The sequence below is a fragment of the Octopus bimaculoides genome, chromosome 9 (genome assembly GCF_046866305.1).
Source record: "Octopus bimaculoides isolate indiv1 chromosome 9, ASM4686630v1, whole genome shotgun sequence".
NCBI classification, from domain to species: domain Eukaryota; kingdom Metazoa; phylum Mollusca; class Cephalopoda; order Octopoda; family Octopodidae; genus Octopus; species Octopus bimaculoides.
In genome coordinates, this window is record NC_142936.1 from 87725551 (window position 1) to 87746288 (window position 20738).

Consider the following 20738-nt stretch of genomic DNA (forward strand, 5'->3'; position numbering starts at 1 on the left):
TTAGAAACCGGTTCTTTCTCTATTGGCAAGAAATCTTGAAACAAACTGAATAATGACATACATACAAACACACACACATATATTCACATACATACACTTACACATATACACACATATATACATACACATATACACACATATGCATAAACACATATACATACACATACATATACATACTAACATACATACACACATAGACATACATACAAACATACGTACATACAAACATACGTACATACATACATACATACATACATACGTACATGCATACATACATACATACATACATACATACATACATACATACATATATATATGTATATACTCAGGAAGAAACTATTCTAAGAGTGCGTCCAGCCTTATCTTCGAAACGCCTAGTTTAGAATAGGGGCAGCTGATGAAGGAATAATTCCAAGTGGTTATTAGTTTTCCTATGTGTTCGTTCCGTTGTCTGTAGTTCATTTTTCTAACATCTTGTACCCTAATATGCATCTATATACACATGTAGATGTAAGTATGTACATATATGTGTGTATACATGCTTATATATCCTTTGTATTATATATATATATATATATATATATATATATATCAACTGATACTTAATGTATGGACCCCGAAAGGATGAAAGGTAAAGTCGATCTCGGCAGAATTTGAACTCAGAATGTAGCGACTAGGTATTATTTGGGACCACAAAATAAAAACGGTCTCTTGAGGAAACTGGCGGCGAATTTAACATGAATGTATTAAAGAAAATACAGCAAAAAGAAGCCATCTTTTTTGGTGAGGAATTTGCGAAGTTAGTACCCCAAATAGATTTTAGTTTTATCTCTACAGTTTAATTCGACACAACCTAGAACATATCATTCAAGTACCTGATTCTATCCCGTATACTTGATATTAATATTATATATATATACATATATGTTTGTTTGTTTGTGTGTTCACTACAGCTGTTCCAAACGCGTTTTTATTATTATTGATTTACAATTGGATTACATCATGAAAAAAAAAAGACCGTTTTCTTCAGGTGACTTAAATATTAAAAATTTAGTTCCGAAAAAATACCAAGAAGTGAGATGTATATGTATATATATATATGTGCTGTGTGTGTGTGTGTGTGCAAGCGCGCGTATACAAGGACATATATATGTATTTTCTGTACGCGGTAGTCAAACAAGATTACAAAACTGTTGAGCTTCAGAGAATCGAAAGTGGTTGTTCATTGTGTACATCCGCCGCTAGTCAATTAAAATATTCCCTGAGTGACAAAAGAACTTATGCCCGGATATAGAAATCCTGTTTGCTTTTCAATATGACAAACATTAGGTTTTAGATATTTTTATCTCAAGGATGTATGGTAATATGTCTATGTTTTTGCGATACCTAAATATAGAACAATGTGTGTATATATGTTGCACACACACACACACACACACACACACACACACACACACACACACACACACATATATATATATATACATATACATATATATATATATATATATATATATATATATATTCTTTTATTCTTTTATTTGTTTGAGTCATTTGATTGTGGCCATGCTGGAGCACCGCCTAAAATGATTTTTGTTTTTTAGTCGTCGAAATCGACCTCAGGACTTATTCTTTAGTAAGTCCAATACTTATTTTATCTGTGTCTTTTGCCGAACCACTAAGTTACGGGGACGTAAGCGCACCAACATCAGTTGTCCAGCGATGGTGGTGTTGGTGGTGGTGGAGGGGGAGAAACATAGACACAAAGACACACATAAATAATTAAATAAATGAATATATACATATATATATATGTATATATACCAAAGCCTTGTGAGTGCATTTGGTAGGCAGAAACTGAAAGAATCCCCTCTTATTTATATATATATATATATATATATATATATATATATATATATATATATATATATAAATAAGAGGGGATTCTTTCAGTTTCTGCCTACCAAATGCACTCACAAAGAATCCCCTCTTATTTATATATATATATATATAAAAATAAGAGGGGATTCTTTCAGTTTCTGCCTACCAAATGCACTCACAAAGCTTTGGTAGAAGACACTTGCCCTAGGTGCTACTGCGTGGTACTGAACCTGGAACCATGTAGTTGGGAAGTAAGCTTCTTACCACACAGCCACGCCTGCGCCTATATCTATCTATCTATCTATCTATCTATCTATCTATATATATATATATATATATATATATATATATATATATATATGTATATATATGTATATATGTATGTGTGTATGTGTGTTTGTGTGTATAAGCATATATATGTTCACATACGTACACCTGACTTGTTGAATTAGCTGTAGATTAAAACTTGAAGTCCTTGTCAACACCTTCACAATAAATTTTAAATAAATTTTACTCGCCTCTCAGTATACAGTTATCCCAAAAGCAAGTATTCCGTAGTTATTCTTAAACATGCTTTAAAATGATAACCTTATTTATATTAGCGTAATATTGGAAGCGAAATGCATCGTGTTATATTTATCGTTGAAATTATTCAGAAGCTAATATAACTGAAATTAAATTAATGAGGACAAAACAATGCGTTACACTTTACTTTATATTTCTATATTTCGAGTTAAAAACCACCGCGTCAGGAAAACTTGGAAGACGATGTTGACCTATATCGTTTGCTTAGATATGATCATTCTCCATGTTTTCCTGAGAAAGAGTTTTTAACTCGAAATATAGTGATTAAAGTTAAAATAAACCGCGTTATTTTTTCTCCGTTAACTTAATTTCAGTTATATTGGCTTTTGATCATTTTTCAGTTTTTACCTAAAATCTCACACGATGCTTTACTCTAACTACACTACATTAGTAATTACACACACACACACACACACACACACACATACACACACACACACACATGTATACATGTGGTTGTATGGTAAGAAGTTTGTTTCCGAAATGCATTGTTCCGGGTTCAGTCCCACTGTGAGGTACCTTGGGTAAGTGTTTTAAGAGTTTAAAGATATATATATATATATATATATATATATATATATATATATATATATATATTTATATAAAGGGCATTATTACAGAAAATAATAACGCCACACAGTGGACTTCTCAAAATAACCACATTTAGTACCTAATGCGAGGAAAAACAACCAACAGAAGACGACCAACTTTCTTTTAAATAAACTTAACTGTGTATCGGCCGATTTCGCGATTACTAGAATGAATCTAGATTTCGTTCATCAGCACAGTATTGTCCATGAATTTTTTTACACACTGGCTTCTTGATAAAATTCTTGTAAAAGAGTTTTATCCCTTTTTGAATTTATATATATATATATATATATATATATATATATATATATATATATATATATATATATATATATATATATATATATATATATATATATGAATATTTGTTTTACTTAATAATAAATATAATTTAACATTAAACGGAAATATTACTCAATGCTTTTTGTAGAGTACAAATTCACTATTCCTTAACAAGAATAGTATTGATAGTGACTTCGAAGTTTCGGCCTTTAGGTGTCACTTCGCAAGTACCTACATTTTCAGACGAGTACGCTAAGTAAAATATATTGGGTGCTGTGCTGTCCGAGTATCGGCTTCACGATCCCAATGAGTAGCTCAGTACGCTAATCATTAGGCTATGTGCCTTCATACTCTTGTGTGTGCGTGTGAAGGCGCGTGGCTTTGTGGTTAGAGTACGCGGCTCGCGATCGTAAGGTCGTGAGTTCAATTCCCGGCGGCGCGTTTTGTCATTGAGCAAGACACTTTATTTCACGCCGCTCCAGTTCACTTAGCTGGCAAAAATCAGTTATACTTGAATTTCAAAGGGCCAGCCGTATCGCATTCCGTGTCACGCCGATTCTCCCTGAAAATTAGGTTAAGGACTGCTCAGCCATTTGCACGTTAATTTTACGAGCAGGCTGTTTCGTTAATCGGCTCAACTGGAACCCTCGTCGTCCTAAACGACACGGTGCAAATATATCTGTGTATATTTGTTTACCTTAAGTGTAAATACGTCAGTGACAACAGTCATATGCACGTGTGTAATTACCATTATATATATTGTTAAAAAACAACAACAAAAAACCTTGAATATTTAGCATATTCAGATCTTCTATTTATAGATAGCTCCATTATTCAGCAGTGTATACGCCCGTTGGGGAAGGCGATCATTCACACGCTTGTCGCAGGTGACGTATGCTTGCAGAGCATAAATTACCTGAGATTTGACACACCCAAAATTTAAAGACGTAAAGACTCACGTATACATATTGTGTGTGTTGAGGGAGGTGGTATGTATATATGTATGTATATGTATATGCGTGTATACATGTAACCCTATCTATCTATCTATCTATCTATCTATCTATCCATCGATCGATCGATCTATCTATGTGTCTGTCTGTGTGTCAATCTGTCAAATTACCTAACTATACGCATATATGTACATATGCATGTATATATACGTACGAATATATCTATGTACGTACGCATGTATGTATATATATGGGTGTGTGAGTATGTGTGTATGTGCATGTATATGTATATATATTACACACACACACACACACACACACATATATATATATATATATATACATACATACATATATATATATATATATATATATATATATATATATATATATATATATATATATATATATACATATATATTACTATACATATATGTATATAAATCAATATATCTATACATGAAGAAACAAACATGCACATACCTATATATATATATATATATATATATATATATATATATATATATATACATACATATACTTATATTCTATATATAGTAATATATATATATATATATATATATATATATATATATGCATATATATATATATATATTAATATATATGTGTTTATATATATATGTTTATATATATATATATATATATATACATATATATATATATATATATATATATATATATATATATATATATATATATATATATATATATATATATATATATATATATATATATATATATATTTATTTATTTATTTACGCGCATACAGTAATAGTACTTCCCGAGTTTCGATGTCGGTGTTGCTGTTGAGTATCTCATTGTTGGAATTGACGTAAATCGATCATAATATTGAATCATTTTCAACAGCGACAACAATAAAGACCCTCCCCCACTACCACCACCACCACCACAACAACAACAACAACAACAACAATAATTACAATAAATGCAACAGACAGTCCATGATGACAATAACAGAATGATTGACAAGAATACGACCGACGCCGCCACTAACAACAGACTGTAAATCAAAGACGAGATGACGATGATGATGATGAAAGTGGTAGTGGTGGGGATGGCGACGGGCAACAACAACAACAACAACAACAACAACAAAAAGTCTGTCGATAAAAGTTAAGTGCTTTTACGTCAAAGCTGTGACAATTTTGGCTCTTAGGGTTTAACAATGGCTGTAATAATGTTTGGTGAGTTTATAACATTGTTAATGTCAAGGTTACGTCATGTCAATATGGCTGAAAATAATCAAATCAAATCAAACCAAATTCATTGGCAGCAGAAAAGCACAATGTGCTTAAGCCATGTAAAAACACCCCAAAACAGTTATTGTTATATACAGTTTTAAACATAGTCGTCACAGTTGTCCAGAGCCTCTCTGAACAGGGGAGTGGTGGGCAGTTAAATGACATCTTGTGGTAGCTTGTAAAGGTTACATACGGTTTCATACCGACGTAACGGTTACATAGTACATACATATCTGCATACACACGCACACACGCACATATATACCGTGTATATATATATATATATATATATATATATATATGTATATATATATGTGTGTGTGTATATATATATATATATACACGCATATGTACGTATGTATGTATGTATGTGAGTGCTTGTGTGGTTTTGAGTCAGCCCTTCAGGAAATGATCCGCTGTTATTTTAAAACCAGGTTTTGGTATAACATCAATTTAACAAATACGCGCGCGCGTACACACATACGCATGCACAGACAAACACACACACACACATATGTACACATACATACGCGCACGCATAAACCCATACATGCATTCGAAAACATACATTCATATACATGTGTTTGTGTGTGTGTGTATATATACACTACACACTACAGACACACATGTGCGCGTATAATTATTGGAATTTAAGTCAATATACACGAACCCATGGTTTCACGTTGACCAGTGTCAACAATTATTCAACAAGTAGTATATTGACAAAGAACAATCCACCATTATAGCTAACGAGAATGTCATCCATAATTAACATACTTCTATTAAAGAATCAATAATTCACCTTCCGGATGTTGGATACTTTTTCTTCCTGTTTCTTAACGTGTGTGTGTGCGTTTATCCATCGATCCATCCATCCGTCCATCCATCCAGCCGTCCGTTCATCCATCTGTCCGTTCGTCCGTCCGTCCGTCCGTCCGTCCATCCATCCATTCTCCTATCCTTACCACGACGACCACGACGACCACCACGACTACGACCACGACCCCCCACCACTATATTCTATTTAGATAAACTCCTGTTATAAATATCGGCTTCAAATTATGGCTGAAGGTCACCAGGTTTGGGGGAGGGATAAGTCAATTAAAGCGAACCCCCAGTGTTCAACTGGTACTTATTTTATCGTTCCCCCGGAAGGATAAACCGCAAAGTCGACCCCGGTAGAATTTGAACTCGGACGAAATGTTTAACAGCATTTCGTCCGTCGTGCTCAACTCCTATCATAAATATCGACCAATCATCCCTTATTTTTGCGTGTGCATTATGATCAGGCATTCAAGGTTTCGTGTGCACCGTGTGGGACTCTGTTATCTATCAGGTGAACAATGACACCATTGCACCATAGCACTATGGCACTATGCGTCGCCTGGTCAAAACCTCGTGATGTGATTTTTGAACTCTGACCGATAAAGATAACACCATTTTTACTGATTATTTTAATGAGGTTCCTCCTGCTGGTCTGATCTTTGTTGCTCTGATTATTTTAATTAGGTTTCTCTTGTTGGTCTGATATTTTTGCACACCTCTCTTGTACTCCTTTCTCTTCCTATCACCCTTGTTGGTATGTGTGTGTATGTATGCGTGTGTATATGTATATGTGTGTATCTGTATTTGTATATGTGTTTGTCTATATGCATGTATGCGTATATATATATATATATATATATATATATGTATATATACATATATACATATATATGTTGGTGTCTGTGTATGGTTGTCTATATGTCTCTGTGTGTACACATATGTCTGCATATGTGTGGGTAGGTGTTAGTGTTTGTGTGTGTGCGTATATGCATGCATGTATGTGTGCATGTGTGTGTACCGGTGAGAATTAGCGGCCATGAGCATATACAAATACTTTTATTATTTTACTGGTTTCTTTTCTTGGACACTGGCCATACTGGAGCATTACATTCAAGTCCTTAGTCGACCATAATAGACAGGTACTTTTGTTGTCGACCTCGGGACAAAAAAGTGCAAAGTTTACTCAGGATAAGTTCGAACTCAGAATCTATAGGCACAGTGCAGCCACAGTCTTATAACTGTTTTTTCTACTATAAGCACAAGGCCTGAAATTTGAGGGGAGGGGGCCAGTCGATTAGATCGATCTCCAGTACGCAACTGGTGCTTAATTTATCGACCCCGAAAAGATGAAAGGTAAAGTCTACCTCGGCGGAATTTGAACTCAGAACGTAAAGACACACGAAATACCGCTAAGCATTTCGCTCGGCGTGCCAATGTTTTTTATTTCTTTATTGCCCACAAGGGGCTAAACATAGAGGGGACAAACAAGGACAGATAAAGGGATTAAGTCGATTACATCGACGCCAGTGCGTAACTGGTACTTAATTTATCGACCCGAAAGGATGAAAGGCAAAGTCGACTTCGGCGGAATTTGAACTCAGAGCGTAAAGACAGACATAATAGCGCTAAGCATTTCGCTCGGCGTGATAACGTTTCTGCCAGCTCTCCGCCTTGGTCACAATTCTATTATTAGTAACTATTATCGTAATTAAAGTTGTTATAATAATTATAATTTGTAATAATTACAATTGTAATTAAGAACAAAGAACTTCCCGGTTTCAATACCACGTGGAAGCAAATTTGTTTCCTTGTCTTCCTTTATATTACAAATGCCTTTGCAGAAAGCCATGGAGGCCACACGACTTCAAAAATTAGCTATGTGCAGAGACATAGCTACTGTGTGTGCCGCCCGTGGCAGCCTTTCAATTTGCTATCCTCCACCACCAGGTCCCCAAGCCAATATAAGCTCATACAACAGGCCTACATGTGCTGTACCTCAGCATAAAAGCGCCACCCGTGACGGACTGCCCCATCCAACTACGCCATTAATCTTGTGACAACTTAAATTAGGAAGTCATCATAACCACTGCATGACAAGTTGATGTTTAAATTCTGGTCAACCCTGATGGTCAAAGACATTCAAACTGTGACCATCCTGCCTTCGTTTAACCCTTTAGCATTTAAAACGGCCATGTCTAGCCCAAATATTCTACCTGTTTTATGTTCATACCAACTAGGTCTGGCCTGTTACACCGACCCTACAATGTTATTCATAAAATAAACAATGACATCATCGAAATCTTGGAGCTATGAGATAGGTCATGATTAATTCTAAACACTGCATTACATTTGACAGAGTAATCTGAATGCCAAAGGGTTAAAAACATAATCCGTTTTCATCCATGTGTATGTCTCCTCTCCTTCTGTAAGACTACGGTGTCGTATGAGGTATATTTGGTTACATTTCTAATCATCTGATTGGTATATAGAGAGCTCCCTCGTTGGCTGACACAAACATGTCTATATAAGACAGTACGATGAGATCAAGCAATTGTTTCCTCCAGGTCATGCTGTCACGTATTGGTCTTCCTCATCAACATTCTCCCTCTATACCTCTTTCTCTCTCTCTCTCTCTCTCTCTCTCTCTCTCTCTCTCTCTCTCTCACTTTCTCTCTCTATCTTTCTTTCCCTCACACACACATTCACACCCGTCTACCCTGTATATGAAATTGAAAACGTGAGCTTGAAACAGCCGTTTTTGCACTTGTAGCACGTACGATTTCTTAGCAAAGGAGATATAAAGTCAAGCGTTTTCCAGGTAGTTTTCGTATAATATTTCAAAATATATTCAAACAACATATCGTGTATATATCTTGTTGCTATTTCTAGTCGGTCTCTCTACCACGTAGAGGCCTCCTTCATTGGTTCATAGGTTTCCTTCACTGATTCATGTCTCCTTCATTCGTTAATAGGCCTCGTTCACTGATTCCTAGTTCTCCTTCATTCGTTCATAGGTCTCATTCAATGATTCATAGGACTCCTTCATTCGTTAATAGGTTTCTTTCATTCGTTCATAGGACTTCTTCATTCGTGCATAGGTTTCCTTCATTGGTTAATAGGTCTCCTTCATTCGTTCATAAGTACATATATACGTACACAAGAGTGCAGGGTGTGATTTGAGAGAGATTAGGCCGTTAACAAGTTTTGGTGTAACGTAATGTTCAACGGACGTTGCTCTTGAGGCTAATACGCCAACAGTTTTGTTTGTTTCCGTCGATGTATCATAATTCGGTGATGTTGTAGTTAGTGCCAGTTGTTAAAGCCATAAACGGTATTTGCTAATCCCCGTTAATCCAGCCTACATACCTGACAAGATTAGTGGTAGCTAGCGAGGAGGCGCAGGTTGCGGGTGGAACAGATAACGTCGTGCCTCAAGACAGCAGCAGCAGCAAAAACGTCATCATCATCATCATCATCATCATCATCATCATCATCATCAAGATCGTCATCGTTGTCATCGTCGTCATCATCATCGAGAACTACTACTACTACTACTACTACTACTACTACTACTGCTGCTGCTGCTGCTGCTGCTGCCAGTTTGTATAATCTCGAGTGTATGTGTATATGCATACATACATACATATGTACATGTGTGCATATAGACACGTGCACGCGCGTGCGCGCAGTTACGTATATAATCCCGATTTAACTTTGTTAGATTAATAGATTATCATTGTGTTATTGTGGGGTAAGCATATGATGGGATGTATACTTATGGATTTATTCATAGGTGTAAACTGTAAGTGTATATATATGTACGTAAGCAAACGCTCATATGCACATATATATACATACATACATACATACATACATACGTATATATACTCTTTTGCTCTTTTACTTGTTTCCGTCATTTGACTGTGGCCTTTAGTCGAGCAAGTCGACCCCAGGACTTATTCTTTGTAAGCCTAGTACTTATTCTATCGGGATCTTTTGCCGAACTGTTAAGTTACACACCAGCATCGGTTGTCAAGCAATGTTGGGGCGACAAACACACACACACACAAACATATATACATACATATATACGACGGGCTTTCAGTTTCTGTCTACCAAATCCACTCACAAGGCTTTGGTCGACCCGAAGCTATAGTAGAAGACACTTGCCCAAGGTGCCACGCAGTGGAACTGAACCCGGAACCATGTGGTTCGTAAGCAAGCTACTTACCACACAGCCACGCCTACGCATATATATATATATATATATATATATATATATATATATATATATATATATATATATATATATATATATGTATACATACTTTATATACATGTGTATATATATGTGTGTATGTATGTGCATATATATGTGCGTGTGTGTGTGTATATATATATATATTGAGAGAGACAGAGATACATTCATACATGCATATGTATGTATGTATGTATGTATGTATGTATGTATATATATGAAGGTGGTGGTGGGGGCGGGAGGTAAAATTAGATGTCGGAAGTTTGGTATACTGTTGAAAGAAGAATTTCCGGCATTTCGGACACGGTGCCGAAAGAGAGTACAGTTTCAGTTTGTACTTTAATCCACGTGGGAGTACCTACATCCTTCGTGGCTTAATGACAATCTTGTGTAACTCTACACTTTACCAATGAACGCAATTCAATTTTCGCCTATGTGGACAACCACACACACACACACACACACACACACACACACACACACACACACACACACACACACACACACACACACACACACACACACACACACACACATACATAACAGAGGCAGACACACCCATATATACATATACATTTGTATGTGTTCGTGTGTGTGTGTCTATGAGTGTGTATATACATACACATACACAAATATATATATATGTATATATATATATATATATATATATATATATATATATATATATATATATATATGCACATATATATCTATATACAAGTACTTATGTGTATGTGTGTGTGTGTGTGTGAGTATAAAAGTTTTCGTTTTGTATGTATGTGTGTGCACGCTTCTGTGCGTGTGTATATATTTCTATATGTGTGTGTATATACATACATACATACATACACACATACATACACACACATATTATATACATACATATATATATATAGATATAGATATGGATACTCATTTTCACTCACCTACACACACATACACACACTTACATACACACACATATATACGTGTGCACATACACACACATACATACGGATACATGATCCCCTTACAACACCGGATGTACTGAATATTGTAGGAGACAAGATTATTAATATAAATTTCTTTTCTTAGTTGGAGAGAAAAAATAAAAATAAAAATACAAACAAGAACCTTGTGGCAACTGTTAGAATAACCAAAAAAAAAAGAGTAGGAATTAATAAAAAAAATTAATCTTTCAAAATTATGTGACGGGTTAGTGGAAAGTTTGATCCTTGTTTGCAAGCAAAAGAACAGCTATGGACATAGGTTTCGATTAATATGACTTCGTCAGTGAAGTTCAATGTATTCGAACCGGCTTTCTTTGGTTGGCGAAGATTTTTTGTATATAATTACAAAGTTACGAAGAATTTTTGGCTAGTAGAGTTTTTATAATTAAAAATAAGATAATATGAGCCAAGGGGTATAACTCAAATGGGTCAATGGAATTTAATTCGGAATAACTAAGTTAAAGAAAGGGTGATGTACTGAATGTTGAACAGAAAAAGAAAAAAAAAAAAGAAAAGAAAAAAGATAATCTTGATTATCTGAAATTTCTTTCTTAGCAGGAGGAATGTACTTAACCTGGATATTTTAGGGGGTACTGTGGAGGGTAAGGTGAGAGGTGGTGTGGTTTCTTGCTTCTCCCCGGCCCTGCTGCTCAAATAACAAAGCTAGAAGAATGGTGCACTTGGTTGACATTAACGCCGCCACCGCCACCGCCACCGCCGCCAGCACCACCAGCACTACCATCACTACTACTACTACTACTACTACTACTACTACTACTACTACTACTACTACTACTACTACTACCACCACCACCACCACCACCACCACCACACCACCACCACCACCGAGCCACTGCCACCGCTAACAATAACAGCAACAACAATAACTGTAGAAGTGCTAAGTGCTACCAAAAACAATTCTTCATTTTCCACTTCAGTCTCTGCTTCCAAACAATGAGCTTTTGTCAGTTTCCTTGAGTTTGAGTCAACACTATCTATCTATCTATCTATCTATCTATCTATCTATCTATCTATCTATCTATATATCTGCCTGTCTGTTTATCTATCTATCTATCTATCTATCTATCTATCTATCTATCTATCTATCTATCTATCTGCCTGTCTGTTTATCTATCTATCTATCTATCTATCTATCTATCTATCTATCTATCTATCTATCTATCTATCTATCTATCTATCTATTGCGACAAACACGTGCGCACGCACGCACACACAACACAACACACACACACACAATGTCACGAAAACATACACAAATGTATATCTGGCTCTTAACTTTGTGTTTTTCTTTTTCAGATTGAGTTAAACCGATTAAATGAATCCAGCGAAGAGATTAACAAATTAGAGAATGACCTGGATGTAAGTCAAGCCTTCTCTCATCTTGAGTGTGAGCGTGAATGTGAGTGTGGATGTATACTTGAGTGTGTGTAAGATCGACCGAAGAGACCAACGGAATGCAGTAAGACTTTGATGCAAGTGGTGCTCATCTCGCTTGTGAGTGTGAGTATGGGTGTAAGCATGCACTTGAGTTTGTGTATACAGGTCGTTGTCGACTTACGACCGATCGACTTTACGACGATTGGCGCGCCAGCTCCCGGCAGCCATAATATATAGCTCAGTTGAAATCTAATGGGTTTAATTTCTTAGAAATTAACCTGTCTACGGGTGACGCCAGCTAACAAACGCTTACCCTTGGTTTGGTTTTCGATCGCCACTGTGGTTAACCTAAATGTTGGATGAATATCCTGTCGCGGAGACATCGTGGCAGCCTCGTATTTGTTTATTAGAAGACTGTTTGAGACTCCGAACAAATAACATTGTTGTAGTACAATACAGAATGTTGTGTGTGACTTTTACCTGAGAATGTACGTTAATAATGTGAAAATATAAAACACAGCTATGTAGGCCTATAGACCAACTTACGACCAAATCGACTCACGACCAGTCTGTCGGAACCAAATGTGGTCGTAAGTCGACGACGACCTGTAATCCAGCAATGATAGGATTAACAGACTGGAGAATGTATTGGATACAAGTGGATCTTTCTCTTATTTCTCTTATTTTTCAAGTAGATGTGCATGAGTGTAGGTACCCTCAAGTGTACTTACTCTAGTATACCTGAGTGTATGTGAATTGGCATGCTTGAGAGTATACCTCTGTGTATGAAGAGATTGGGGGTGGGCATGGACGGAAGGGCAGCATTCTCTTGTTTGTGTGTGTGAGTGTCAGTCCATTGAATGTCTGTTTGATCCAGTGAAGCTATTAGCAGACTGAAGAATGACTTGGATTTGAGTGGCACTTTCTGCTATCTTGAGTGTTATTATTATTATTATTATTATTATTATTGTTATTATTATTATTATTATTATTATTATTATTATTATTATTATTATTATTTAATGTTTTGGTTCTTTTTTCTATTAGAAAGCCCGTTCCAACTACCAAAACATATTATCCAACCGAACACACGAACTGGACCAACTCTCGGCACACATCCGCAAGAGCATCTCACTGTCACGTGCTTACTACGAGAAGAAAGAAATTTCGAAATGCGTCCAGGAAGAGACACTTCGAGCGGCTCGCCATTTCCAGACGGCCAATAGTATTTACCAGGCAGCCAAAGAAACGATCTTGCTAGCAGAAGAGAAACTTTTGCAAGAGAATTCTGATGAGTGTCACACCTCAGAATTGTCTTCTTCAACTCAGGAAGCATTAAACCATGCTATTATTCGGGTATGTTATTTTGGATGTTCACTTAAAGCATACTTCTATCTCGGGTGGGCCATAATGTTAATAATAATATTAAACACACGCGCTGGTTCTATTTCACTTCTTTTATTATTGTTGAATTAGTTAATATCTAACCAATTAGCTAATCGATTGTTTGATTAGTCATTCAGTCAATCAGTCAATCAGCAAGCTTTATCAAAGTCTTTTCATTGAAAAACCCTCTTTTGTGGGAGGGGATGAGTCGATTACATCGACCCCAGTTTTCAACTGGTACTTATTTTATCGACCCCGAAAGGATGAAAGATAAAGTCAACCTCGATGGCATTTGAATTCAGAACGTAGCGACGGGCGAAATACCGCTAAGCATTTCGTCCGGCGCGCTAACACTTCTACTAGTTCGGCGTGCTAACACTTCCGCCAGTTCGGCGCCTTAATAATAATAATATTAATAATAATAATAATAATAATAATAATAATAATAATAATAATAATAATAATAATAATAATAATATTTCCAAGGGCCAGCTTTGTCACATTCTTCCTGAGAATCTACGTTAAGAGTACTCGTGTTTGTGGAGTGCTCAGCCACTTGCAAGTTAAATTCACGAGCAGGCTGTTCCGTTGATAGGACCAGCTGAAACACTCACCGTCGTAACTGACGGAATACTGGTTAACATCGATTTATCATCTGTTTGACATATGTTTATGGCATCTGTTTAGCGTATCTCATAACTTTCTATTATCATCCTTTTGGAAATATACTAAAATAATGTCAATAGCGTCGTACTAACATCTTTTTTTAACCACATAGACCAGATGTCTTTTTGATATATATCTTTATTTTGTGACGTTCCGTCTGACATCTGCTTGATATCGTTCTGGTAATATGTTAGCCGTGCTCCGACATCTGTTTGATATTTGTCTGATATCTCTGTTTGACAAATCTTTCTCTTATATTTCAGTTAATGGAAGCGGAAAGAGAGAAACGCAAACGTGAAGAAGAGCATCACCGCACAGCGTCCATTTGTTCTGAACTGGAGGTTACCATTAAGAAATACGAACGTCTCTACACTAAAGCTATCGCCAAATCCAGGTAACATTGTTCTCCACCTCTTTGTTGTCGTCGTCATCATCATCATCGTTATATCATTAGCATTGTCATCGTCGTCATCCTCTACGTCATCGCCATCATCATCACTATTATTATTATTATTATTATTATTATTATTATTATTATTATTATTATTATTATTATTATTATTATTATTGTTATTATTATTATTATTATTATTATTATTATTATCATCATTATTATTATTATTATTATTATTATTATTATTATTATTATTATCGTTATTATTATTGTTATTGTTATTATTATTATTATTATTATTATTATTATTATTATTATTATTATTATTATTATTATTATTATTATTATCATTATTATTATTATTATCTGACATTTTCAGACCTTATTTTGAAAAGAAAAATGAAATGAAAGAAGCTCTCCAGGTGTGTACAGAAAGCAAATATTTCTCATTTCCAAATTTATGCTCTCGTAACTTAGCGGTTCGCCTAAAGAAACTAATAGAATAAGTACTGCGCTTAAAAAAAAAAAAGAGTCCTGGGGTCGAGTTGTTCGACTCAAACCCTTCAAGGTGATGCTCCAGCATGGCCCCAGTGAAATGACTGAAACAAGTAAAAAATAAAAATATATGTATATGTATGGATTGTATGTATTTATAATTATATATATATATATATATATATATATATATATATATATATATATATATATATATATATATATGCACATATAAAGATATACAAGTAAAAGATAAAAGATACACACCCACATATACAATCAAATGTATACCATATACTTATAACATGTAACATGAAAATAGTCTTAAACCATCTTCTTCATCATCATCATCAACAACTGGTTTAGTGAAGATAACAATGGCCCTTCCTCTCCCTTCCAAATATTTCATCAGAAAAGTCATCTTCACGATATTTGAGCTTCAATTAAGATTTTCCCTCGTTTTGTCTCATTACAGGTACAAAAGAATAAGGTGGATTGTCTCCAGGCGAACCTCCAGCAAATGAAGGCAGTCTATTCAGAGGCCCTGAGGAACTTGGAAAGGATTTCGGAAGAGGTTCATAAACGTCGTAAATTAAGGGAATTCCTTTACTTACCCCGCGAACCCGGTGTCGGATCGGAACATAATGAACGTCACAACTCAACTGAATTCGAAACTGAGGCAAAGCTAAGTGAGTAGTCTTGTTGACATTCTTGTAGTATGATGTTTGATGACGTTTGATGATGTTTGATGGAGTTTGTTCTTGTTTGATGGTATTTTGATTTCCGGCTTTACGTTCTGAGCTTAAATTCCACCGAATTCTACTTTGCCTTTCATCCTTTCGGGGGGTTCGATGAAATAAGTACCAGTTTCATACAGGGGTTAATGTAATTGACTCACTCATTCCCCGAAAATGCTGGCCTTGTGCCAAAATTTGAAACTATTATTATTATTATTATTATTATTATTATTATTATTATTATTATTAGACAAAATGCTGCCAAAATGCTTAGCGGCATATCGTTCGTCTTTACATTCGGAGTTCAAATTCTGCCGAGGTCGATTTCGTTTTCATCCTTTCAGAGTCGATGAAATAAGTACCAGTTATGCGCTGGGGATGATGTAACTGACTAGCCCCCTCCCCTCGAATTTCAGGCCTTGTGCCTATAATAGAAAGGATTATTATTATTATTATTATTATCATTATTATTATTATTATTATTATTATTATTATTATTATTATTATTATTATTATTATTATTATTATTATAAAGGCAGGGAGCTGGTAGAATCGTTAGCGCGCCGGACGAAATGCTTAGCGGTATTTCGCCCGTCGCTACGTTCTGAGTTCAAATTCAGCCGAAGTCGACTTTACCGTTTATCCTTTCGGGGTCGATAAAATAGGCACCAGTTGAACATCCCTTCCCCCAGAATTTCTGCCCTTGTGGCAAAAGTTATTATTATTATTATTATTATTATTATTATTATTATTATTATTATTATTGTTATTATTATTGTCTTTTCAGGGTCCAGTTCATTATCAACAACGATTAACGATGACAAGGACACTGACGCTAATAATAACAAGGAAAAGATTGACAACAACAGGAGCTGCGACAAGGAAAACCACAACAACAACAATAACAGCACCAGCAGGAACTGGAATGATGTCGACAGTCTGAGTGTAGAAAGTGTTGTTGCTGATTATGACGATGGATCGTCTTCGTCTGAGATGAGTTTCAGTGAAGATACGAGTACTGATCCGGCGTTGTCAACATCAACAGATGAAGAATATACTGACGAGATGACAGTCTCCCCGACACTGCTGAAGAAAGCGACACCTACATCGGCATCCTCAACACCACCGCCACAAACAACAACATCGACAACGATAGACGTTACACCGTCAGCATGATCAGCGGAGACATCGGTTTCCAGAAAAAATAAAAATTGAAAACAGAGAGTGGTCGAAGAGAATGCTCTGGGATTGAACGCAGTTCATGAAATTAATGAATCAAAAAACCATGGAAAAACGTGTGCTGTGTATTAACTTTCAGGAACAAAACCGTCTATGTCTGCATTATTCCAAGACGGTTTTGGTTACCAATGGCGTAGTCCTAAACAGATAACTGCCTTTTTTTTGTCTGCTCGATCAACAAGGGAGGACAAGACACATCGTTTATAAGCCGCCTCAATTTGTAAACTTACGGGATAGCTAAACGTATCCTTTAAAATATTACATTTCCCTGCTTTTAATCCGGCAGACATCATCGAGAATTAGAAAATGATACACATTCTCTGGGAGCCAGAAGTACAAGAAAAAGAGGTTCTTCGAACGAGGCTCTCAATTTGTGCGATTTCGTGGCAGGCACAGATAGAGCGTGAGATCGCAAGACCTACTGCTCACCTTAAACAACGGGCTTGCAATAGACGTTTTCAATATCAGATACCAGTTGATGGTAGCTATGAGGTGATAGCATGTGATGTCATGTATAAGATCATATCTGAAATTGATATAGCATAAAATCAAATATCCTTTGGTAACAGTTGTCAGATGGCATAAGATATAACGTATCAGATATCACGTGATATAAAATATTAAAGCATATCAAATACTACAAAATAAATCATACTAGATTTCAAGATATCAGACGTTTTGCGATATAAATTGTCAGGATATCAAATACCAGATGTTAGAAGACATAAGACAATACAGCATATTAGATATAAGATAATATTTCATCTTAGGTGATCCAAAATGATACTGGTTATCCAGTAATACATGGTATTTTACGGTATCATATATTAGATTTGAAACATCAAACAGAATATTCTGTGATACCAGATGTCCTATGCCATATAATATTAAGTAGTCTCTGAAAACAATGTAATATGAGTTGCTACAAATACAACGAATATAACTGATCTCAATACACATTTGAATCAAAACAATAGATTTATCATTATTTTTATTCCAAAGATCATAGTGAAAACGAGGCTACGGAGTTTTCTATGTTAACACAGTTACCAAATATATTTATTGATTGTATGAATGACTGAGTGATAGATTAAAAAATAAAAAGAAGTTAAATGTGGGTGTATGTATGTCAGTATGGATGTGGAGTTGTTATAAATATCGATCTGGTATCGAATAAAATAATATAACTCTTGAAAGTACTCAATGCAATATAAGTGTAGAATCAAAACTTGTTTCGTAATCTGTTGTAATATCTGGCAATAATACAACTGTTTTAATACATCCATCCATCTATCCATACAAACATGCATACATACATGCATACATACACACACATATATATATGTATATGTATGTATGTATATATATATTTATATATATATATATATATCTATATGTCTATATATATATATGTCTGTATGTCTATGTGTGTATATATATATATACATACATATATACATATATATGTATATATATATATACATATATATATGTATGTATGTCTGTATATAGATATATATGTATGTATGTCTGTATATATATGTGTGCGTGTGAGTGAGTATATATATTTGTATGTATGTATGTATGTATGTATGTATGTATATATATATATATATATATATATATATATATATACACGCATTTACATTTATATATTTATGTTTACGTTTATATATTTGCATATATATATATGTGTTTATATATATATATATATATATATATATATATATATATATATATATACCTATGTGCATGTATGTATATATATATGTTTATATATATATATGTATATATGTACAAATGTCTGTGTATGTGTGTGTATGTATGCGCGTATGTATATGCGTGCATGTATATATATGCATATAAAAATTTACGTATATGTATGTATATATACATGTGCATACATATATACAGAGAGAGAGAGAGAGAGAGAGAGAGAGAGAGAGAGAGAGAGAGAGAGAGAGAGAGAGAGAGAGAGAAAGGTAGAGAAAGTAAGAGAGAGAATGGAGAAAAATATTTTCACCCCGCCTCCAGTTTTCTCAGCTTCCTCCCCCGCTTACGATGAAAATAAGTGAAAATATAAAATATATTTTGATAAAAATAAAATGTTTATAAAGAAACTTTAAATATGTGTTGTTCTTGAAACTTATTTCTATTTGTTTTCTTTCTTCCACCCGAGCTGAGTTACCTGTATTCAATAAACTCCCACTGTACATATTACATCATTGCCAGCTACCCGTTTGCACCCGTGTCTTTCAACCATATTGCATCAATGGCAGCTACCCACATTACATCAATCGTCTTCATCAATATTACATCATTAAGAATAGAAAAGTTGTACAACTTTCAGAAAGCAGACTTGCAAAAAGAACTCAGGAGGCTTAAAGACACCTGGTGGAGAAATTTGTCCGAGGAAGTTTAGGCAGCCTATGACAAGAAACAAGTAAAAGATAAAAGATATTACCAGGGACCCCCCCGAACCCCACCGCCGACTTGGCAATCCACCCCGCAGTCTGCGGATTGTTCCTTTTTCCTGCTTCTAATTGTTTCATTGTTTCATTGATAGCTATATGAAATGTTCTCTCTATCTTCTTCTCCTCCTCTTCCCCTTTCTCTCTCTCTTTCGCCTTCGTCTTCTTCTTCTTCTCCTTCTCCCAACTCGAATATTCACAACTTGATTAATCACATCTTTAAAACATCATCAACAACAACAACAACAACGACGCCGACGACAACAACAACAACTATAACAACAGCGATAACACCGTTTCATTGT

The 20738-nt window shown here is 35.1% G+C and overlaps 1 protein-coding gene across 1 annotated transcript in view; it reads left to right on the forward strand.

The window, feature by feature from the left end:
- The window catches only part of LOC106882753 (SH3 domain-binding protein 5-like), a 20960-nt gene extending 871 nt beyond the window's left edge, over nucleotides 1–20089 (forward strand). Inside the window, exons 2-7 of the mRNA XM_089357992.1 lie at nucleotides 12965–13027; nucleotides 14093–14401; nucleotides 15361–15491; nucleotides 15871–15913; nucleotides 16462–16675; nucleotides 17511–20089. Coding sequence (XP_089214118.1) covers nucleotides 12965–13027; nucleotides 14093–14401; nucleotides 15361–15491; nucleotides 15871–15913; nucleotides 16462–16675; nucleotides 17511–17899 — 1149 coding nt within the window. The 3' untranslated portion in view covers nucleotides 17900–20089. The remainder of the gene's footprint in view (nucleotides 1–12964; nucleotides 13028–14092; nucleotides 14402–15360; nucleotides 15492–15870; nucleotides 15914–16461; nucleotides 16676–17510) is intronic.
- Nucleotides 20090–20738: the final 649 nt, after the last annotated feature.